The sequence below is a fragment of the Tachysurus vachellii genome, chromosome 5 (genome assembly GCF_030014155.1).
Source record: "Tachysurus vachellii isolate PV-2020 chromosome 5, HZAU_Pvac_v1, whole genome shotgun sequence".
Lineage (NCBI taxonomy): Eukaryota > Metazoa > Chordata > Actinopteri > Siluriformes > Bagridae > Tachysurus > Tachysurus vachellii.
This window is the reverse complement of record NC_083464.1, coordinates 8,265,289-8,289,562: the sequence shown is the minus strand read 5'-3', so window position 1 is coordinate 8,289,562 and position 24,274 is coordinate 8,265,289. Positions and strand designations below refer to the sequence as shown.

The 24,274-nt window shown below is 40.3% G+C and overlaps 1 protein-coding gene across 3 annotated transcripts in view; it reads right to left on the bottom strand.

The window, feature by feature from the left end:
- Positions 1–24,274, bottom strand: part of pard3aa (par-3 family cell polarity regulator alpha, a) — a 403,329-nt gene that overhangs the window by 220,886 nt on the left and 158,169 nt on the right. For all 3 annotated transcript variants that reach the window (XM_060869627.1, XM_060869625.1, XM_060869626.1), the window contains exon 5: positions 24,070–24,207. In XM_060869627.1, coding sequence (XP_060725610.1) covers positions 24,070–24,207 — 138 coding nt within the window. The remainder of the gene's footprint in view (positions 1–24,069; positions 24,208–24,274) is intronic.

The following is a 24,274-nucleotide window of genomic DNA, read 5'->3' as shown; positions in this document are numbered from 1 at the left end:
GTGAATTTTCCCTCTCTAATTTCGCTCAAGCCCTTGACTGGAGATCATTTCCAAGGCCAAGTGAGCGCCTAGACGCTAAGCGACAGCTAGCGCTGGTTTGTTAGCCACATATATTAATATTCAGCCAGTCTCACCCTTAACCTTCGCCTCTTGCCGAAATGTCAAGCACAGCTAAATAAGCGCTGTGCCGTCTTTATATGGAAATGCATTCAGCCTTTTCAGACAATCATCGTCTACAAAATACGTCCTGCAGCCTGGAGAGCCTGTCTGGCCCTCTATTTCTCTCTCTCTCTCTTTCTCGCTCCCATTTTCATTCTCCTCCTGCTGTCTCTCCCTTCTTCCTCTTCATCTCCGTCGCTCCCTCTCTCCTTCCCCACTCCATCACTCCTTTGTCAGAGAGATTAGAGAAATAGGTCATGAAAATTTTATCAGGAAACCTGAGGAAAAACATCGAACGGTTCCCTGTAAAAACGAGTCAATCACCTCTGTCTCAAAACACACCCCTACTGTCAGAGCCTTAATTACATGCCATCCAAACATTAATTTATATGAAAAGTAGCTGGAAATAACAGACTTATTCTGACAACAATCTCTTGTGTTTTGCGATTTCAATTCCAACTCAATTCTGAACGTGGAACAAATCGCCCACTTTACTCAATAAGAGTCAAACACTGATTTAAATTGCATACATACATTTACAAAGCAAAGAGAGGGCACTTCATCCATCATGAGGCACACATATTGTATTTCTGGATTCAGCAGACAGCAGACAATCACAAGTCAGTAAATATATATTGCGAGAAAGGATAAACAGAGAGAAGATGTCTGGGGTAGAAGAGTAAGGGCAGATTGTTGGTGACTGCAACACACGCTTGCATTGTTTTTGACAGCTCTAAGATGGCGTGGAGGAGCTGGGCTGCTTCACATTCATCACCACTGACACTCGCAAGTCATTAACTCCAGTAACAGAAGTTGCTCACGACATGGAAAGAGAGAGAAGATCTCCGAGCTCCAACTTTATGGGATGCGAATGCACCATCGGTGGAGTGTCTCTGTTTGGCTTTTAAAAAGGTGGGAAATGGAAAGAAATATGTGATGATCACCTCAGAGACACTGAGCTGGAGTTTCTGTTCATATTTCTTAAAATCTATCATGCAGGTCAAAGAAGGAAAGCATAATTGTGAGATTTCGTCCCAAGCTTCTATGAAAAGCATGAGATTTTCCTAAAAGTTCAGGTAAAGCAAAGCTCCTACACAAAGTTCATGTAGAAAGCTTTGCACCTTCCCAAATTCAGAGTAGAATGCATGGTATCTTCTCAAAGATTGAAGAGGCATAAAATCCAGATAAAGTCTGGGTGGAAAGCACAGTACCTTCCCAAAATCCTTTGTGCTAAGAGAACTAAATGCTTCTATTTGTCCGCATAAGCAACAAGTCAGTCAGAAGAAAGAGAGCAAGAGCTGAGTCAAGAGAGACAAGATGGCTGGCAGGCATAACGATTGTTCAATTCTGTCCACCTGCAAAACCAGAGGCACTCAGACAATGTGTCAGACAAGCATCATTGAAAACCTTGATCATCAGTTCTGCTTGTCCCGAACGATCAGAGGTCGTTTTTACCCAAAGGGGACAGTAGATCTTCACTTATCTTCACTGAACCACCATCAGCTTATGGGTGTCAGTGGGGCACATCTGCTGATACACTTATCCACATGTGGTGTGTGTGAGGAAAAAGTGTGAGTCTGAGAGAGACAGAGAGAGAGAGAGAGAGAAAGCGTGCATCACAAGCTGTCCACTTGTTTTGCAAGGCAACCATAAGCTAGCAAGATAGCTAACAAACATATATCTGCTAGTGCTAATAACCCTAGATGACTAAGCAGAATAATCATTTCACAAAATATTCTGACTAAATAAGCTATTTTCTGACAGAACTGACAGAAATAAAACTATCAAAGCATAAATATAATACAAATAACGTTGCATACTAATATAGTCTATCCCAAAAATTCAGCAAGTAATTTCTTATGTAATACAATGCTAAAAACTATTTTAAAAGAAAGTTTGCATTTTTTGCTTGTTGGAATCTAGCTGGACAACCTTAAAGTGTAAAAAAGCTAATCACTTCTCCTGACTGACTATAGAACATGCTATATGTCAGCGGACACGGTGCCTTCCATGGGTACCAGGCTGCACAGAAAGTATAAATAATTTATTTGTAGTTTTAATAACAATCGCACTCCGAACAATGTTTTATTTTGAAAAACGGAATACTCTTTTAATAACATCTGTCTCTTCCCCTTGACACGCTTTATTACTCACTCGTTATGCCCATTGTATAAATGAATTTTAAACAGCCAGACATCCCAACTGTCCGTGAAATTATGTCTTGCGATCAAACCAGTCCATGGTGCACAAAAGCTTGGGGATATATATATATTTATTGTATATGAATATCTGTATATGTATCTTAAAAGCCTATACAAACCTTCCTTCAGGCCATTAAGTTTCATGGGTCAGAAGGTCATATCATAACAGTCAAGCAGTCACATATATACCCGAAACAATGGTGCTAAAGAAACCACACGGCAGCTCAACTGGACACGGAAACACAGCTATAATGGCTGGTCTTTATCTTCAGGAATCTAACTGCACGCAACAGTTTAGAGTATATCTCAAAATCATTAACCAAACACCAAGCTCTGGAATTCCCTTTCCACACTGGCCTCAGCATCTGTTTTTACATCCAACATAAGGAACTAGTAAATGAGCCATGAAATAACACAAGGAAGAAGGTGATTTTTGTGCAGACCCTGAAACAATGACTGTTGAAATATGTACAAAGAGCCAAGTCATGCTCCGGACTAAAAATATCTATAATGTGATAATTAGTACACATGGTGCACCTTCTTAAATAAAGTGGAGAGAGGGAGAGAGGGAGAGAGAGAGAGAGAGAAAAAACAGTTCACTCCTGTGTGTGGTCATTTAAGCAAATCCGTTGAGGTAAAAGGGTTACAGAATATTTAAATGAGATCTTTTTAAATAAAAAAAAAATATTTTCCATTTACACACAGTTAAAACCACCAAACACAGCTGTTTGCAAAATAGAATAATACATTTCTATTCAGATCGTTTTTATCATTAGCAGTTCAACACCATGATTTAGGATTCATGAGTGCCTAAGGTCATGTTAAACCTGGTGCACTCTGTGCTGTGTAATTTAATAAGTGTTTGGAACACAGTCTTGTCCAGATGGGTTCACATGAAGCAAAGCTTTTAGAAAGAGACATTCACCAGGGAAGACGGGAGAAAAGAAAAAAACCTTGTCACTACAAGCAGAGTCATACGTATGTATACACGTGATAAAAGTACATAATGATCAGTTAAAAAAAAAAAATTGCGAATGAGGCAAAGTGAGCCTTTAATGGTCTTTGTTTTAGCCATCAAACAGGATAATGGCCCAACTTAGACCGAGACTACTCTGGCTTCTTGATGTCAGTATAATTTTCTACTGTCAGTATAATTTTCTTTTATTCAGAGAATCGTTTAGGTCAGACCTGGTACAGAGTTGGTGCAACAGCCCTTCGGCTCGAGCTTAGGAGAATATTTACGTTCCGCTCTGCAACTCTCAAAAGTGGCCGACTGGATAAGAGTTCCAAAACGGAGTGGACATACTGTCATGTAGACGCCAAGGCTCGACACTCGAGGTCATGTCAAACCCAAATTTAAATGGGAACATACATTCCTGACAAAGACCCATTATAATCTAGCTGTCCCTCAGAGCCAACTTCCATTACCCCAATTAATGCTTCATGGTGGAAACCAGATTCAATTGGACTTGACTGGTAGCCACTTATTAACCCTTTCATCAACCCTCAGACCTCCATCTGCATCCCCTATTTCCGTGACCCCTATTATAGTAGTCAATTTATCACACCAGTCAGCAGTTCTCAGACATTTATATGTATTTATACTGGACCAACAAACATTAAAAGTACCTAAAGTCAGACTAAAAATCATTAGTGGACATAAAGGGCTGGAGTAATCCGATCTAGAGGCATGAACCCTATCTGACTGTGGTTTACTTTGTCCTGTATAGAGCGAGATGAGATGTAAAGCATATTGTGTCAGTAAGGAACATATCATTTTGACTGTTACGCAGTTTTAACAGTCAGTTCAATCTGAGCAATCATCTTGGTTAATGCCTCAAATCACGACTCTGTCGCCTTGTCTATCGATCGAATCTCTTGTCAACTTACCCCGTAATCGTTCTGCAGCCTGTCTGAGATTATAAGAAAGACTGGATGACAAAAAGAGCAAGGTATATGCCAAGTCAAGATAGTACTTCAATCAATGAAATCTTCCAACAGCTGCACTATCGCAATTACACAGCCACGACGAGAGCTACGCGTTTCAGGAGTAAAGATAGAGCGCTGTTCACAAACGAAAATAAAGAGATCTTCAACTCCCTCCACTTAAGAGTCATTAAGATGAGGAAGTGTTTATTAGGCTTAAAACAAAAAAAAAAGTAATAATAAATAATGAATAGGAAAATATAATGCGATTCATCTCAATGCATTAAGCTACACACTGAACTGTTTCCTAGAGAATTGCATTATTTATTTAAGAGTAATGTCTCATATACATTTTAAATAGTGTTTTAAGGGAATTATCCCTAAATATTAAAGTAAAAATATAAAAAACTATTAAACTTTCTTTTCTATTTATCCAATTACATTCGTTAAATAGTTAAATAGTTTTTAATAGTGTTTATTTAATAAAAAAAAAAATCACTTGCTGAATATTAGAGAAATTTAACTATATTAATAAAATCAGTTTATTAAATAAGATAGATTTACCTTGATGTACAACTGTAAACATGACAAGTATAACATATATATATATATAAAAAAAAAAACAAAAAAAGAAAAACAAACGCTCATAAAATAATCCACAAGGCGGTGGCTGGAATTTCCTGTAAGCGCTCACTCTGCTTTTATTCACCTTTATTCCTCTAATTTCATTTCCATGCCACTCTTAATTCCCTCCAGTTTAATCAACAGAGACATGGCACCGCTTAAATCTGTCTGCATTTCGTTTCCTAAGACACTGCTAATGGCGTATAAAAGTTAGGCTATGACGTGAATTACTTTAGGAAAATTAAAGCTGAACAGGTTTTTAATGCTATTAGTTAAATTAAATCAGAAACGTGAGCCGGTCGCATTTGTCCAGATCAAGAGTCTGGAGAGAGGAAGTGAGGGACGCCGAACGGCATTGCTAAGCAGGACTACCGGCCGCGTTCTCCTCAGCTCCCCCTCAGTCGATGCAACGCATCTGCGCCGAATACATCATCTGTCAACTGCAATTTCATACGCGCGCAGGCGTATCTATCAATGCCAGGGCATGCTTTGGTGGGGCGGCTGTATCGTTAAATTGCACTTTAATTAAATTAGGCCGCCTAATTATGAGGGTTTAAATCAATCACTTAGTCAATAACGAAAACCTAAAGCTTGTCGTGCCTAAAACTCTCAGGCGCTCATCAATAACCACAGACAGGAACGCTCTCTCCTACCACACAGAGCTTTGAGAGGGTATGAATTATTGAAAATCAAGTTACCACAATTTGCTTTTGTCCGAGGCCACTCTGACATGATCCCCGATGGCCAAGGAGCAGATAAGGACCTGCTGGGTTTAAATGCTGGGAAATCACAGGTTTGGTTTGCTTCAGAAACGAGGAAACATTAGGAACAGTGAGAAATTAGAGTTCATGTATAATAAGGTCAAACTGTGGTCCTCTCATCACCCATGGATGAGTGTAATTGGTGCTCCAAAATAAAATGGTTTCAAACTGATTGTTTTTTTTTCCAAACTGATTGAGAAGGAGCATTTGTTCACTCAACTTAGTGTAATGAAATGATGACAAATCATACACCAAAAAAAAAACAAAAAAAAAACTTAAATATGTCTTCACTTGAGCGTTAAGTGAGCTTATGGCTGCCATTTCTTAATCAATCACCATTTGGAAGTGATTAAGAGGGAGGACAATTTCTCTACACACGACTGAAGTGATTAATCCAGCTTTATGCAGTGAAGGTCATTGAACATTTGTGTTGACTGCATACGGAAAGAACACAAACGCAAAGACCTGAAATGCGAAGATGCAAAAATTTCAATTCATTACCTGAGATAGCAGTAAACCCCGTAGCCTGTCGTTTTTTGGGGTTTGCTCGTTCTCCATTTTCATGACATATTAAATATTAAACAAGGTAGATACAACCACATCAGATTTCAAATAGCATCTCGTTTCATTTGAAAAAAAAAATACATAAAAATGTCATTTTTTTTCAAAGCTAACAAGAGCAGCTTCTGCAGGTAAGTATAGGGTCATCAGTGATAATAAGCTTGCTGAAGAGCTATCTACGTCTCTTCTCAGCAATAAACGATGTGTTTCTCACTGAAGACACTTCATATCAATCTGTGAATAATTTAGCAGGGTATAAAGCCATGGTACAACTGCTGCAGTGGATGATTACTGACTGAGCGACCGGTGAAAGAGACTGGCACTCGGCTCTCTGGTCTCATGACTTTATTCTCATTACTTTTCCAAGCTGAAGTGCATGATGCCGATGCTTTGGATATCGAGTTGAGTTCTGAGCAATGGATGAAAAAAAAAAATCACCTATTCAGCCGTACAAACTTTTATGCGTGTGTGTGTGTGTGTGAGAGAGAGTGAATGTGTGTGTGTGTGTGTGTGCGGTACAGGTCAAGAGAAGGCCATGGAACATTTCCAACAAAATCCTGAAGTCAATTCGTCCTAAGTAATGCAATAATGGCACAAAACAATTAGTGAAAAAATATAACATCCGTATCAGAGTCTGATCGTCGCAGCCTGGCCTTGACACAACATACCATGCAGATAAACACAAGCACATGTTTATTCGTACAAAGTATTAAACCGTAATGCTATTGCGCAAGGAAACTGCACAGATGCTGTCCTTTCTATGAACTTCCTGAGTCTGCTCTCACCTGATGTGACCAGCCTCCGCATCCAGCCGGTACAGTCCAGCACAGGATGTTAGGCTTCCCATAATGCTTATCACTCACAGGAAAGCAGCTCTGTGTGTCAACACTCAAAGAGACCTGTCTCCAAAACACAGCATTTAGTGGATTTTTTTTAGTCCCTCTGTGATGCCCGGCCTTTATTTCACAGCACAATACAAAATAAAATCTGTTCACACCATGGAAGCAGGTTCACACGCCGACCAGATTTACAGCACCGGAGAAACATAAATGAAAACTAGAACAAAAGCAGGAAGGCAAAGTGCTGCGTTTACACCGCTAGATGCCTCTGATGCCATTGGGAATAAATATTGGGAAATAATTCCCCTTCCTGTCTGCTCCAGCCCTTGGCTGTACGAACACTGAGCTCACTGATTTATTAATATATGGCAACACATTATTATTCCCTTAACACAAAACACGACTACACGAGCTGCTGATGTTGGAAAAGTGTCCAGATATCAAATGAGCAAATTTTAACACTGGTACTAATGAAGTCATTGTACATGCATGTTCATTTGCTGTAATGAGCACACAGAATAATACATCACCATAATAGTGCAGCAGGAAGCACAGTGGTCATAATATGGTGTGAAGCACAACTGTAGAAATAGAAGAATTACAGACTTAGTCCCTGCATTTCTAAATTCCTTCTTCTTCTACTTTGGACTTTTCTCGTTATGGATCACCACAGCGAATCATCTGTCTCCACCTAACTCTATCCTCCTCATCCTCTACTCTCACAACAATTACCTTCATGTCCTCATATAACACATCCATACGTCTCCTCTTTGTCCTTCCTCTTGACCTCTTACCTGCAGCTCCATCTCCAACATCCTTACCAATATAACCATCTCCCTCCTCTGTACACATCCAAACCATCTCAATCTATCCTCTCTGTCCTTGTCCCCAAAACCGCCAACCTGAGCTGTCCCTCTGATGTGCTCGTTCCTAATCCTGTCCATCCTCGTCACTACTAAAGAGAACCTCAACATCCTCATCTCTTCTACCTCCATCTCTGCCTCAGGTCCTTTCCTCACTGCTACAGTCTCTTACTTGTACAGCACAGCTGCTCTCACTACTGTCTTGTACACCTTTGATTCTTTCTGACACTCTTCTGTCACACAACGCTGCATTTCTATACAACATAACAACAAAATATCATCATGGAATTCAAAATCAAAACTTCTCTGCCAGCTCACGCACGATTAAGCAAAGATTTGTAATAGAAAGTCTCCAGTCTCCAGATATTTCATATCCATATTTCACTCAGTTGCTGTTTTGCACAATACCTCATCCAGCTGCTACTACTACACAAGTGTATATATGTTCACTAGAACCCTCTATGTTCAGAATTCCTCTATTTCTGCACAACGTACTATATATTACACGGAATACACGCTGGTCCGCACTATTTCTTCTATCTGTCCTGTAGTGTTTTGTCTTGTCTGTTTGCACCAGGGTGTAGACGATGCACTTTATGTGGCTAGGACAACTTACTTTAAGTCCTTAGCTCTGTATCGTCTCATTTTCACTATGTACTGCATCTATATACGGCTGAAATGACGACAAAAGCTTCTTGACTTGAAATACAGCAATCAGATGTTTAAAACTAAATCTAAATGCAACTAACATTGAAACGATCAACATCCCTTAAAACGTTATCCGATCTATATAACGTTTCTAAATATCTACAGTACTGTGCAAAAGTTTTAGGCAGGTGTGAAAAATAATAATAAATAATGAGTGTTTAGAACCATAGAAAAATCGAAATCAAATCAATATTTGGTGTTGCTACCTTACATGAAGAGACAGAAGGATGTGAGAAAGCCTACATTCACAGAAGATCTGTGGTTAGTTCTCCAAGATGTTTGGAACAACCTACCAGCTGAGTTCCTTCAAAAACTATATGCAAGTGTACCTAGAAGAATTGCTGTTGTTTTGAAGGCAAACCGTGGTCACACCAAATATTGGTTTGATTTAGATTTCTCTTTTGTTCATTCACTGCATTTTGTTCATTTATGTAAATAAATGTTTAACACTTCCATTTTTGAAAGCATTCTTTGTTTACAGCATTTTTTCACGCCTGCCTAAAGCTTTTGCACAGTACTGTATACTGTATATATATCCATCTCTTTCTCTACTACAGAGAAATGTTGATATGGAGATGTTTATTTAATATTTATGGAAAAAAAATTCTCCAGTATTAGTGCTTTGTAACAGTCAAACGTTTTCCACCATGGGAAAGTCTTCAGGTCTTAAGACAGGCTGGTGACTGTTTATAGCTGCTTTGACGTAAGAGGTTTACAGAACAAAAAAAATGAAGGAAATGAAAAATCATATCCTTTATTGGATGCACGTCATTTAAATGTAACTTATATGTGTCTTGTGATGCTTTATAATGAATAAAAAATTATAATTGTTTGACTGTTATGGTGTTAGAGGAATAAACCAATGTTGATCTTGGTTCAACATCATTTTATTGTTTTCCTACAAGAAACAAAAAGCTCCCAAGTGTTATATTCCTTTCTTATAAAAATAATAATTCCAAAAAGGCTGGAAGTCTGTAGTGAAGGGTACTGTGTTTAATCTACAGAGAAACTAAGTGATGGGATGTGGGATAGCTAGATCTATCAGCCTATATGGGACACACCGGCCCGTCGTGCAGCCCACCGCAATCCGCGCTTCCCACGACATTGGTCCATTCTTTCTCTTCTTCTCTATCCCTGCATGTCACAATAACACCCGACCCGACTGACTTCTTTCGCTTTTTTTTTACCCTTTATGCGAATGTAAAGAGCCTGGTTAAGGTTTAAATGAGGTTCTTTCAATTTTAGTTGGGATGCTGAACCCCTCCTGTTACTTTGAATATTATATTGGTGAGGCGAATCAAAAGCATCAGACTGTAATGGACACAATAAAAAACAGAGGAGAGAGAGGAGAGAGGCGAGGGGAGAGAGAGAGAGAGAGAGAGAGAGAGAGAGAGAGAGAGAGAGAGAGAAGGGGAGAGGGAGAGAAGGGGGAGAGAGAGGGGAGAGGGGAGAGAGGAGAGAGAGAGACAGAGACAGAGAGAGAGAGAGGGGAGAGAGAGAGAGAGAGAGAGAGAGAGAGAGAGAGAGAGAGAGAGAGAGAGAGGGAGAGAGAAAGAGAGAAAGAGAGAAAGAGGGAGAGAGAGAGGGAGAGAGAGGAGAGAGAGAGGGGAGAGAGGGGGGGGAGAGAGAGAGAGAGAGAGAGAGAGAGAGAAGAGCATCAGAGCCACTCAGCAAGGAAGAAGGAAGAAAAGAGATGCCTAGAAAACGTAAAAAGAACTAACTTGAATTAACAGAGACGAGTCCTTCAGCAGGTTTGAACTGTTTTCCAGCTCGGTGCAACTCTGTCAAGTGAACAAATGATGTCTAAGTATTTACTGTAACAGATGTAGAAAAGTATGAACTTCTCGTGTGTTTCGAGCATGACGACACCAGCACTCCGGAAGTCAAACACACAAAAACCTTCACCTACACACACCTTTACCTTCAAGAGCCTTCCTTAAATAAGACTTCCTCATGCAGTATTGTCATGTTCTGCTGTATGCTACATGTCTCTGTTTTGACTCCACCATACTGAGAGTATAACACCACAGTGGTCCAAATTCCCCAAAGTCATTATTGTCTCCTGTTAAGGTGCCCCAGCTTGCTATGATCTGTGGGTAATGAACTGGCACCCAGGCCTAGGTTCAATTATTCTCACTGACGGAGTGATTTCTCACTCGAAGGAGCCAGGCACGGAGCACACTCGCTAATTCCAATCAGGACTTAACACGCTCATAATCACCTGTCTGGAAAAACAAAGAACAACAGAAATAGAAGAGGGATGTGGGAAAAAAAATGATGGAGAATAAATACAGTGGTGAAATATGGGCAAGGCAGAGGTGCTGCGGTGATGTGTGAAAACGAAAAGGTACTTTTCCATTAAGACGTGGGGGTGTGATGGCAAAATACAGAGGAAGAGGAGAAGAAAAAGAGAAACAGAAAGAAAAGAAGTCGATGGGAGGAAGATTTACGAATATGAGGAGGAAGAAGAATAAGAACAGAAAGGGTTAAGAAGAAAGGAGAAAAGGAGGAGTAATGTACAGCTAAAAAAAGATGAAAAAAGATGATGAAGGGGAAGAAAAAAAGAAATTAGAGTCTTATTATATTCTGATAGAGTGCTACAGCACTCGCTGCACCATACTTCTGAAGGAAAACAAGGAGGAGGAAGAGAGAAACGAAGCACAGAAGTCTGGATGGATGGAGAGAAGGAAAAAAAAAAAAAGAAGGAAAAGAACTCCAAAAAAAACAAGGACAAGTGAATACAGATTAAGAAAGCAAACATTTAAGGACCATGAGGATGTTTTCACATCTGCAGCGTTGTGTTCGAACAGGGCCGTGTATTACTTCTCACACAGGAACGACACTCGAGTGTGCACCAAAAGATCATCAAGCTGAGTACAGGACGACACGCAAACTTTTGTTCTTAATATATGAGCTAGAGGTCTTCACGGGTCCACTTAGATCCGGTCGGGTATAATAATAGTGGCATCGGGTCTCGAGTAATTTTAAAATGAATGTGTTTTTACCGGGGGCACGGTGTCTTAGTGGTTAGCACGTTTGCCTCACACCTCCAGGGTTGGGGGTTTGATTCCCGCCTCCGCCTTGTGTGTGTGGAGTTTGCATGTTCTCCCCGTGCCTCGGGGGTTTCCTCCGGGTACTCCGGTTTCCTCCCCCGGTCCAAAGACATGCATGGTAGGTTGATTGGCATCTCTGGAAAATTGTCCGTAGTGTGTGATTGCGTGAGTGAATGAGAGTGTGTGTGTGCCCTGCGAATTTGTGCCCCGAACTACTGCATCGACTCGAGTCCTTTTCCAACATCTCCTCTGTTTACCAAGGCCGCTTGCGACATGTGGCTAGCGGTAAGCTAATTTCCGTTGAAACAGACCTGTCAATCAATTTTGAATCCACGCTGTAGCGGTTACTTTAGTGTAGAGTTATGCAACATCCGGGTCCAGTCGGGTTAAAAAAAAATGCCAACGGGTCGGGTTGGACTCGGGTCTAATTTTTTCGGGTTTGTCTCGGGTCGGGTTTTTCTTAAAAAAAAAAAATTATGCACGTCGGGTTCGGGTAAAAAAATGATTCGGGTCACTTCGGGTCGGGTACAATTTTTTAGACCCGAGAAGACCTCTAATATGAGCTGTTAAAGCGAGCCAGTGAATGAGGCTGTAGCTGGAACATGACGCGCAATAGAGTTTTATTAAGAGAAAAGAACTGAAAAAAAAAACTAAAATAAAATTAAGCATTTTTTTTAAGCACCTGCTCTGTGTTTTCTCTAATTCTCAGATGATTTTTGTGATTTCTTTCCTGTGCTCGGCAAAAATTTGTTTACATTTCTGATCAATGAAGGAAAGTTTTTTTCAGTGTCAATGAAGGACATTTTTCACCCCTACATGCCACTCAGTTAATGTTTTGTTGTTTTGAATTTTTTTTTTTTTTTTTTTTGCATTGCTTTCTGGTTCATTTAATTTAATATGCAGAATAAAAGCTCCCTGGAATTCTAAACACTCCCTGAAAGTCTGAGTGACACTGTGTTTGATTCTGGGGAATTTTTGTTGACCTGGCAGCTGTGTGTTTGTGGATGATATAAAAAAAAAATCAATCAAACTGGTTCTGAATGAAACAGGCCTGTGTAGAAAGACCTGATGGTTTAAAAATACTGACCGTTTCAGGTGTGCTTCGAGTTTTTCACTGTTTATTCATGCTAAAGGCAATGCCATGGTTTATTTATTTTACCTTTGCATATTAAACCCAGATTTCAACAGTCTAAAAGGTCGATTCTATCCATCAGTCTATATATACGTCAGTCACTCATCCCCTTTATCTTCTCTTCCCTGAGCTCTAACCATCCCTACCTCCTTAATTTTCTCTTTCCCCTGTCTCTCGCTGTACGTCTGCATTTCTCCCCGGCTTTCTCGTTGTATCTCGCTTCCTCTATCTCTCGGAGCAGGATAAATGAAGCCAGGCCTCACAGGAAAATTAAGCCTAGAGAGAACCCGGTCAGTCCTTCTGCTGTGCTAATGAGATAAGAGCCGAACTCAGTCCACCTCAAGAACTAGAGGCAGAACACAGGGGGGGGGAAAAAGAAAAAGAAAAAAGCAATTTTCATAAGATAGAGGAAAAAAACGTCACTTGATATAATTGTGTGGTTTGCGTTGTGCTTAGTCCTAGTGCAGGAAAAGCTCCACAGAGGATTTCTCAGGTTTGAAAGGTGATAACCTGTGCAATTTCCAAGTGAAGACTTCTTTGTTCATCCTTTTCAAAGAGCAAAACTAATATATGTATAGTATAAACGAGAAGACTTTCCCCCCCGACACTAGTCTCCACATGTGAGAACTGAATATTTCTATATAGGATAAAATAATACAAGCTTGATCATGTGCAAATGACAACGTTGTCCTGCTTTTACCATCAATGTAGTTACAAAAGGAAAACCAAGATGTCGGATATATTCATTCATTCATCTTCTACCGCTTATTCGAACTACCTCGGGTCACGTGGAGCCTGTGCCTATCTCAGGCGTCATCGGGCATCAAGGCAGGATACACCCTGGACGGAGTGCCAACCCATCACAGGGCACACACACACTCTCATTCACTCACACACTCACACACTATGGACAATTTTCCAGAGATGCCAATCAACCTACCATGCATGTCTTTGGACCGGGGGAGGAAACCGGAGTACCCGGAGGAAACCCCCGAGGCACGGGGAGAACATGCAAACTCCACACACACAAGGCGGAGGCGGGAATCGAACCCCCAACCCTGGAGGTGTGAGGTGAACGTGCTAACCACTAAGCCACCGTGCCCCCACATGTTGGATATAAATATATATATATATATAAATAGATCGACAACTATTCGTCCATTTAAAACAAGTAAAACATACAAAGTGTGTAGATGTTTTCATTTCATGCACACAGTTTGTTTGTGAAATTGTTTGTGTACATACAGTTTGCTCGTGCTAGCTTAAGGTGCTTGCATGTAACACCTGTAATTAATCACGTGCATAATGCAAGTGTGATGAAATGGGGGGAAATAAGTAAGCAAATAAATAAGTGCCTGCAATTCCATTTCATCCAACTGCCCCAAAGACTTCCTTCAAACAAAGACTTACACAACATGTTTAGCTGCTTCGCTGCAGGAAAGTTACACCATAAAAATACGGTTGCAGCACACTTCACTTCACTTATTAAACTCTGTTAATATATGAAAACTGGGAAAGTCGTCGTGAAGTCTGATACGAGGACCGTCGTACTGCGGGTCAAAGGTCACGTCACTACGATGTGCAGTCATACGGAAAGTACGGATAGGAACACTTGAGTTCACGCTAGTCTTCATATTCAATGTAAGAAACATGTACACACTGGTGTGTGTGTGTGCAAAGATGTGGAGGTCAGTGAACAGGACCAGGCTGTGTTAAAGGCTCTGGCAGCTCAGTGGAGCAGAACCACTCATGTTCACCACCTCCTGTCATACTCTTTCTCTCCTGCAGGTTCAGAGAGAGAGAGAGAGAGAGAGAGAGAGAGAGAGAGAGCACTACACTGTGACCAGGGACACACACGATGGTGCAGGAGGAGACGTCTCCACAGAGCAGGGCGAGACATTACAGACTGAGGTGAGTCCAGAAAACAAGCTGAGCTTCTTTATCCAAAACAGAAAAGTCAAGAATCAATGTGACTTAAACTACATACAGGAGATTTATTCATTATTTCCCTAATTATTTACACTTATCTTATTTTTTCCCCTCACAGGTAAATAAACGGCATTAACAACACTGGATTAAACAAGAAAGAGAAACTTTCCTTGTACTTTCCTTGGGACGTTTTTTTTAGACACCCTGGAGATACAATTTTAAATATATTTTTAGATTATGGTAAATGCTAACTTTTATAATACTATGATTAATCCATCTCTTTATTTATTTATTTATTTACAGCAACATTAACGCCAAACAAGGCCACTTGGAAATCATGAAATGTTTAATTTCTTTAAAAAAAAAAAAAAAAGAAAAAAAAAAAAAGCTTAATTCTAAATGCAAAGTGCTTTTACATACTGTACAGACTGCCACAAAGCACTTTTGGATATAGATTTAGAGCCAATCTTGAGAAGCACAGTGACTAGAAAAACCTCCCTGAGATGCCCTGAGGAACAAAGCCTATGAAGAACTAGCCTAAAAAAAATATGGCTTCTTCTGGATGGCACCAAATTATACATCGTTACAGCAAACGGTCATGTAGAGAAAAGACTAGCGGTATTAACTATGCTGAAAAAATGCACCATGTTTGAGCATAAGATAGTATTTAAGATTATAGCAGTAACTTCTGTGAGGTCTACAGTATCCTGGTGAGATTATTCACTTAAGCAGGAAGGTTCATCATAGATTTCAGTTGTGTTAAGGAGCGTGGAAATATTTGAGGTAGCCAGGTAAATAATCCCGAGTTACGGGAGGTGAAAAAAAAAAAAGGTTGTTTTTTTTTTTTTTTTGTACAAAACCTATCCTGTAAAAAACATGCATACATTTTAGAAAAGCACATGGACGGAATACACTATTATTGGATCGAACAAATTAATTTCACCAACTGCTTCAAAATATTTAACTACAAGGCTATGTAAATGTGACCTGTTTTTTCATGCAGTAGATTAAGTTTAAAAATGTTTCAGACTCAGTATAAAATTTCTAAAAAAAAATAATAATAATAAAAAAAAAAAACTAGATAAAAAAAAAATCTGCAACTTTTTATTGCATAAGCAGCTTAATTGGAAAAATAACTTTTTATGAATTTCAAAGTTTTTCAATTTTTTTTTTTCACTTTGATATTCCACTGCCCTGTGGAACGATTGAGAGCAATAAGGAGGTAAAATAGTTTTATTTAACACATCGGTCTGGCACGTTAGTCTGTTCTGCTGCTTTAAAAGTAATGTTGCTAATTTCCATTGGATTATGATCTTCGCCGGTTGTTGATACGCGGTACATACAGCCTCTCATGAAGCTTAGCTACAGCTGAGGTGTGGACAAAATGAATAATTATGAGACAAATAGGGAGAAAGAGTGAGAAAAAGTGATGCAAGAAGGAAGAAGAGAGATTTAGTGGAGTGTTTGTGTGGAAGCTGGCTGACATCTTTTAAACACTCACCAGTGTACTTCCACAAAAACAAACTGCAAATGTAATTGGGTTGAGTCATTTACAAGGATAAATAGAGGGAATTGGAGTGTGTGTGAGTGTGTGCGTGTGTGTGTGTGCGTGCATGTGTGTGTAAGCCTGCTAGCAGCGAAAAAACAAAGCAGCTAGTTAATTAAGGTAGGCAAAGCTGGGCTTCAGCACAGGCTGCTCTGAGGGAGCTTCTCTCCAGTGTGCTGCCATTTGCACTGTGAATAATCAGTGTGTGTGTGTGTGTGTGTGTGTGTGTGTGTGTGTGTGTGTGTGTGTGTGTTTTAGTCTTTCAATAGAGTATAGAAATGGAGGATTTTCACCATTTTTCTTTTTGTTTTGTTTTCAGTAGACACACAGGTGCACGGAAAGAACAGACTGCAAAGACAGCTAGAAGTCGCTTTAACAGAAAAGTTTGAACTGTGAGGGAAATAAAACAGGCATCAGACACGATAACTCTGTAATCTTTCTTTCTAATGCAGATCAAAATCTAAAATAAATCAAATATCAAATATATATACACGTCCATTACATCACTGGACTTTCTAAAGATCACGATCTGGACTATCAGTACGTTTCTAATACGTTAATAGATAGTTAATAGGTAAGTTTGGAATGTGAGCAAATCAACCACCGTGTTATGAACTTTCAGAACTTGTCATGTCATGACAACTAATACCACAGAAGCGTTTGCACGCGGAAATACAGACATTGCGGAAGCGTTCGGCCGTGTAAGCGTTGCCATGGTGATCGAGAGGACACTTACCACGTGTTGACTATTGCAGTGAAATGATGTGAAGACGCAGGGCGTCAATTATACCTTTTTTTTTTTCGTTCGAGCGTTCGACCAGCTTCGTAACGGCTATTCCATGAGAGATCGTATTGAAATAGCTTTCTATTAACTCAAATGAAATATATAGATGCTAAGAAATAACAGCAAATGTTAAGAAATGGAGCGTTTAACAGAATTAGAATTGCAAATTTGTAAAAAGAAAAAAAAAAAAAGAGAATTATTATGTAAATAAAACATTTCTCTAACTTAAAATTGTTGTGTTTGTGAGTTGGAGATTACAGTGCTCATTACACTTGACTGGGCGGTTAGAGCCTGTAGCATGCCAATGGCCCTCTGCCTGTGTGGCCCAGACAGCCAGCCCACCTGCTGGACATCTCAAATCCCCAAACCCCTCCACACACACACACACACACACACACTTTTCATAAAGAACAAAAATCAGATGCTTTATATGACCATCAAATCAGACACCAAAATTACCCCTGGCATCTCTTTCCATTTCTAGGATTAAAATAAATGAATAAATCCATTTTGGCTCGTCTTTTATGCTGGAAAACAAACCAGCACCAGATTCCTTACAGCCTGGTGTTCTGTTTTCATCAAGATAATTAAGGCTTGGACAAGGTACTCAAATTCATGGACAAAACCCAGGACTGTTCTATGTCTCGTTTCTACTTTTTCCTCCTTGCTTTCCTACCTCACTCACGCTCAGCTCTGTGCAGTTAAGCCTCAGTTCCTGTCTGATCTCTAAATGATAAAAGGCCCAGCTGAAAAAAAAGATGACTGACTTTCTCAGACTGCTCCAGAAGGGGAGCGAAGGCCAATCAGAACATGAGAAAACGGGGAGGAAAATATCATCCTCTTTGGGCAATCAGAATGACTGACAGCTCTGCCACTTTGGTGCCTTGATTAACACAGTTGCTATAGTCCTGTCCACTGAAGTAAACTTTATATAATGGATTGCCTGGGCAGAGCATAGCAACCAGCTCAATGTCTACCAAGGCTATGTGTTTAAGTAATGACTGTTCTGGCACTCACGATTCAATGAATAAGGCTTTTTAACTGTGCTGTTACAACTCAAGGTGAACAGGCATTTGGAGCACTTCAGTCAAGGCCAGACTGCCATGCTTAGTATTGACTACAAGCCCACACACAAACGTCAATACACATTCACCACACTCGCCGCACAACACATGGCTGCCATTCAGAAGGGAGAAAAAAAACAAAATGCATCCACTTCATCAAAATAATCTTCCAAAACATGGACCTGGGCAGAAAGAGAAAAATTTCCATGTGCTAAAATCCATCCTCAGATTTAATCGTAATATAAAAAAAAAAAAAATGTTGGATAATATGTTGGATAACAGAAACCCGCCGCTGAACCGCTGAAGTCCTTAATATACAGCCAACGGTTTTATTTTTATTGATAGTGCTGTGATTCAGGAGCCGAGTTCATTTGTTCACCTGATGTCTAAATCGCAACCGCTAAGAGAGAAGAAACCCTGTTTGACTTCTCTTTTTTATTCATCAACGATGGTGGACAAGGTGTCGATTCAGAGCTGGTACTAATCTCACAATTCCACTATTTTTCCACAGTTTCAGACCTGGAACTGCTATCATCGCCATGACAACAACTCTACAGCACACACAGACTAACGGTGGGGCCATCCTTAAAAATATTTTGGTTTGCAGTAACAGTTAAAAATAAATAAATAAATAAATAAATAAATAAAAAATAAAATAAATAAATAAATACATTTAAAAAATGGTCGGTAGGTAGGTCTAATTTTTTTTTTCGTTTCAATGTTAAAAAAAAAAAAAGAAAAAAAAAAGTACAATTTTGGTGACGGTGGTAACGTAGGTATGAATTTAAACAAAATAGCATATTGTGACGTCACTGACTGGGTCTTCAACCCGTGCCTTCGGGCGCATCATTGCAAACCTCATTTTGATGCAGGCTATATAGACCACAAACAAATTTGTTTGAACGGTGACCGCGAACATTTTGTTTACTGCAGCCGCAGCCATCGTTACCAAGCGCAAACCGTTGACTCTGACAGTGAATGAGAGTATGAGATGAAGCGAACGCACAGGCCATGGTGTGACATCCGTTAACCAATAGTGTAAACACACTCACCGGCCACTTTATTAGGTACACCTAATTACGAATAAATAATAAACACGATGTGGTCTTCTGCTGCTGTAGCCCATCCGCCTCAAGGTTCGACATGTTGTGCGTTCAGAGATGCTCTTCTGCATACCTCGGTTGTAACGAGTGGTTATTAGAGTTACTGTTGCCTTTCTATCAGCTCGAACCAGTCTGGTCATTCTCCTCTGACCTCTGGCATCAACAAGGCATTTGCGCCCACAGAACTAACGCTCACTGGATATTTTCTCTTTTTCAGACCATTCTCTGTAAACCCTAGAGATGGTTGTGCGTGAAAATCCCAGTAGATCAGCAGTTTCTGAAATACTCTGACCAGCCCGTCTGGCACCAACAACCATGCCACGTTCAAAGTCAAAGTCTGAACTGCAGCAGATCGTCTTGACCATGTCTACATGCCTAAATGCATTGAGTTGCTGCCATGTGATTGGCTGATCAGAAATTTGCGTTAACGAGCAGTTGGACAGGTGTACCTAATAAAGTGGCCGGTGAGTGTAGATGACGTCACGGGTTTTTATTTAAAAGAAAGAACGTAGCCTTCGTTTGTATGTAGGCCTAGGCAATTTATATATTTACAATACTTACTAAAATATAATTAATATTATTTTATTGCTTTTGTATTGGTCGGTCTTAACGCAAATTTACAACCGGCAAGTCGCTCGGACTTAAAGCAAAAAAAATAAAAAATTTGAGTCGGTCCTAAATTGACAGGGTCGTTCGGGTTACGGCAAACAAGAATATTTTTAATCATGGCCTGGCTTGATTAAAGTTAAAAGTTGGTCAAGGTAAATACTGGAACTGTGACTGAAGAGGAAACAGCAACAAACTAAAAGCTACAACAAACTTTCTGTGAGATGCTACATACTCCGGATGAACAGATACAGCACAAGCAATAAAATTCTACATGCAGCTATCATCGTACTCATTATCTCTGTAAGGATTTAAATTTCCATAGAAAAAAGTTATCCGCAAATCTAGATAGAAAACCCATTACCTACCCAGTAGTTGTTTTTTTTCCCTTTCTTTCAGCATCTAGTACTCCAATAGTTCTAAGTGTTTGAACGGATGGAAGTTTGGATAGAGAGAAGAAGAAAAAAACCGCAAAGTCGTATATTACCTCCGGGGTTTTATCTATATGTAAATACAGAGACAGCAGCTGAAACATGAGGTGTTTTAGACCAGTTTAGGAGATCGTACTGTGACTGAATGTACAAGATGTTCTTAGGAGGCGTCTTGCAGAATGGAGAAAAAAAAAACAAAGTGGATATTAAGAATATTTTCATATCATTTTATTCAGCAGATTTTGCAGTTCTGTAAGTCGCTCTGGATAAGAGCATCAGCCAAATGCTGTAAAAGTAAATGTAATGTAATATATATTCCTAATCTTGTTCCAATTCATTCTGGAGATTTATTTAATTTGATGTTTTGCTTAAAATTGATCAATCTTCATTAAAACATCCGCTTTGTGCCAGATATCCTGCACAATGGAATGGTCTACAGAAGACCTCCCATCTCTGCTGCACACCACAACATGGCTTTTATTGACGCTGTGAAACCTAGAATGGGAAGTAAAGTAACAAGTTCAGCATGGAATAATCACTTTATTTGATTCCTGGCCCCTAGGATCGGATTACTTTTACACGTTTTGCTGCCCAAACCCTAGATCAACAGTTTCCAGGTGGAGAAGACATCAGTGCCGTACATCAGTGCACCAGGATTTGAAAACAGCTTAAACTTAAACCAAACTCTCAGAGCCAGCGCTCCCAGGTCAGGAGGAAAGGCATGTGCAAGCGTGAAAATGGTCTTCGGTCGACTCAAACGCCTCACTCTTATTCCCTGCATGGGAAAACATGGCCATGAAGACCTTCTGTATCCATTACACACACACACACACACATACACACACACAATAAATAAATTCAGAGCCTGAAGTTGCAAATGACACAGAAGCTTCACTGCCTGCTTCTTTCACAGTCAACCTATGTCCATTACACACTCATTACACAGAGTGTCCTCAGGCTCGAAATCACACACACACACACACACACACACACACACACACACACACACTTATAGAAACTACTGCAGAATATCCATATTTCTCACATCACTACTCAACATGTTCAACAAACCTTTCCTCAAATATTCTTAAAATATTATGCAATGACCTGGTGTTGTGTACACGTTGTAGATTAGAAGCTAAGGCGTTAGACTACTGATCAGAAGGTTGTGAGTTCAAATCCCAGGTCCACCAAATCCCCTGAGCCAAGCCCTTAACCCTCCATTGCTCAGTTGTATAAAATGAGATACAAGCCGCTCTGTATAAGGGTGTCCGCATTACGTCGGCATCCTCCATTTTCTTCTGAACTCTGACATACTACTCTGTACCTGTAATAAACCTTATGTATTACATTCAAAATTATGTACAAATTAATTTTGTGTGTCCACAAAAAAAATGGACACATGAGGACCGCACAAAGATCGGGTGAAGAAATGACAAGTGTGACCGATTACATATTCCATACACAAACTGAAACGTTATAGCAATCACTGGCGACCCATTTCGCGAGTCATTTTGTCCGCCCTCTAAAAAGCAGGTGTAGATTAGCGTCTCGATTATTGTTCCGTATTTAATAGTCAGTGTTGCCAGGTGCATAAAAACTGCTTCGTAACTGATCTACTTTTGACGACGCATGTTGTTTTTTCCCGTCTTTTAAAATTGCCTGATAAATTGAACTGCTTTTGTAACGTGGAGCTGAGAACCTTTATCACAGCACCAGCGTCAGGGAAGACGTACATCAAATTCCTACATCTAACAGAGAAGTTTAACACGTTCAACGGTACAGAAGATGAAATCGAGCAGAAGAAAAAAAAAAAAAAAATAATGCAGCCTTTTAATGCTGTGAACACTGTTCTGACATGAGAGTCTATACATCATAAGACCTTTGTTGAACACACCAACCGCTCAAAAAGCTCAGGAATGAAGAAGTTAATCACTGACCGTTTTTACTACTTCACCGCAACAATTTGCACCTCGCTCAGAGTGCATTTACCAGGCAGTCTTGGGCAAGATCTGGGGCTCGGGCTGATAATGAGACCAGCAAGAAATGAAATCACAGTGAAGTTTGCTCACTGTGTGCAAACCGCATTAGTGTGGAGTGATGTGGATCTATGACCTTCTAGCTCAGGTAAGCTACAGCCTGGATCGTACCTGAGGAGCGGCGTCTTGAAATATATAACAAGATGGAGAACAAAATACAGAAATGACTGAATTAAACGAGTCGTTATGAACAAAGGAATGAGATAATTGCATTCATTCCAATGCTAAGGCCTTGAGTGTGTGTGTGTGTGTAAGAGAGAGAGAGACAGAGAGACAGAGAGAGAGAGAGAGATTAATTAGCCAACCAATATGAAAGATATTTCATTCACGGTTTGTTGCTCTAGTGTCGATTCTAACATCAACAGATTCTTCAAACGGAAAAAGAAAGAGATTATCAAGACCAACACATGTTACTAAAACCCACTTTTACTTTACAGCAAGCTTCAATTAGACAAGTAGATAATTAGAATCAAGTTTGATCTCATCAGCATCATTCTTCTCCCTTTCATTTAAAACGGCTCTTCTGCTGTATACGGAACGTGTACTACAGACAGCGAGAAGATAGAGCCATTGACTTAATGAGGCGGCTTATTCAAAACCTATAAAACAGGCCACAACATTATGTCAATAGAATTAAGTGGCAATTAAAGGTCTGTGAGAAATCAGCAGAGAAACATCGGACCGTAGCATCTCACCGAAGTGGAAAGGCTGGGTTGCACTCTCCATGAGCCAACTGTAAAACGGTAATGGCACATTAAACTATAAATGGCATTAAAAACGCAATCGCTCATAAATGCGAGAAAGCCAAGAGGGAGGACGACAGTGCGTGAGCCAGCCTCCACTTGAATTTTAAAAAGTCTGTAAGTAGAAACTAAGAAAGAGCAATAGGGGTAGTCAGAGAGAGATAGAGACAGCAAGCTAAACTCAAAGAGAGAGCGAGAGGTGTGCGTATGGGGTTCAGGCTGTTCTGTAACAGAGCATGGCTGAAATAAATTACACTGTCAGCTCCAGCCCGGGCCTTGACTGACTGATTTTTCGAATAGAGCTACCAGCCGGCAGCTAGCTTTACATCCAGCCAGGACTCTGCACGCCATGGCACAGCCTTAATGATGATGCACGAGCCAAAGAGAGCTTCTTCCAGCAAAAAAAAAAACGCACACGAATGCGTGCAGCCAATGCATGCAGGTGAGAGCATGGAAACAAGAGCAGGGGAACAAGAGGGTGAAATGGATCCTGGCAGCTCGAGAAAATCGATTGTGAAAATTAATAAGTGAATTCCCTCCAGCGTGCTTCGTGCTTCCAACGACTCAATCTCCTTTTTCGCACCTCTCCTTTTTCATTCCGCTCCTTTATGGGTTTTAAACGCCGCCCACGCACCTCGAGACGCCTCTGCTGAAGGACTGACGGGGCTGAGAGCAAGAGCCAGAGAGACACCCATTAGATGGGTTGAACGACGCTAGACTATACAGAGTGCGGTGCTCTCGTACAAGGTCAGAGAAATTGTCCGCTGTACTTCAGGGGTCTTTGTCTCGTTATTTCTGTTGTTCTGTGTTATTTTGTTCTAGGTATCTCATCTAAACTTCTAGAAGTGTCCTTCTGAGTTGCTGGGATGTAATTGGAGTTACAAACACTCATCAGTGGAGATGTTATAGAGCCAAGTGACAAAATGGCACTCCAGACACAGAGGTGCATTGTGGGAGTAAGCCTAAAGAGCTCTGATTGGTGACGAGTTACCAGTACCTGCTCTTGGCGCTCAAGCCAGCGGTCCACCATGGGATGGTTGGCACTGAGGGATGAGCGTGCACCTTCTCGGTGGAACTGGTTGGCCCATGCTGCTGTGTCACGAGGAAGACTGCGGTACCCAGCTGGTCCCTTAACCTGGAGAAACACACACACATTACACAAAATAAGGAAACGTTGTCTACAGTGAATCCACTCACATATC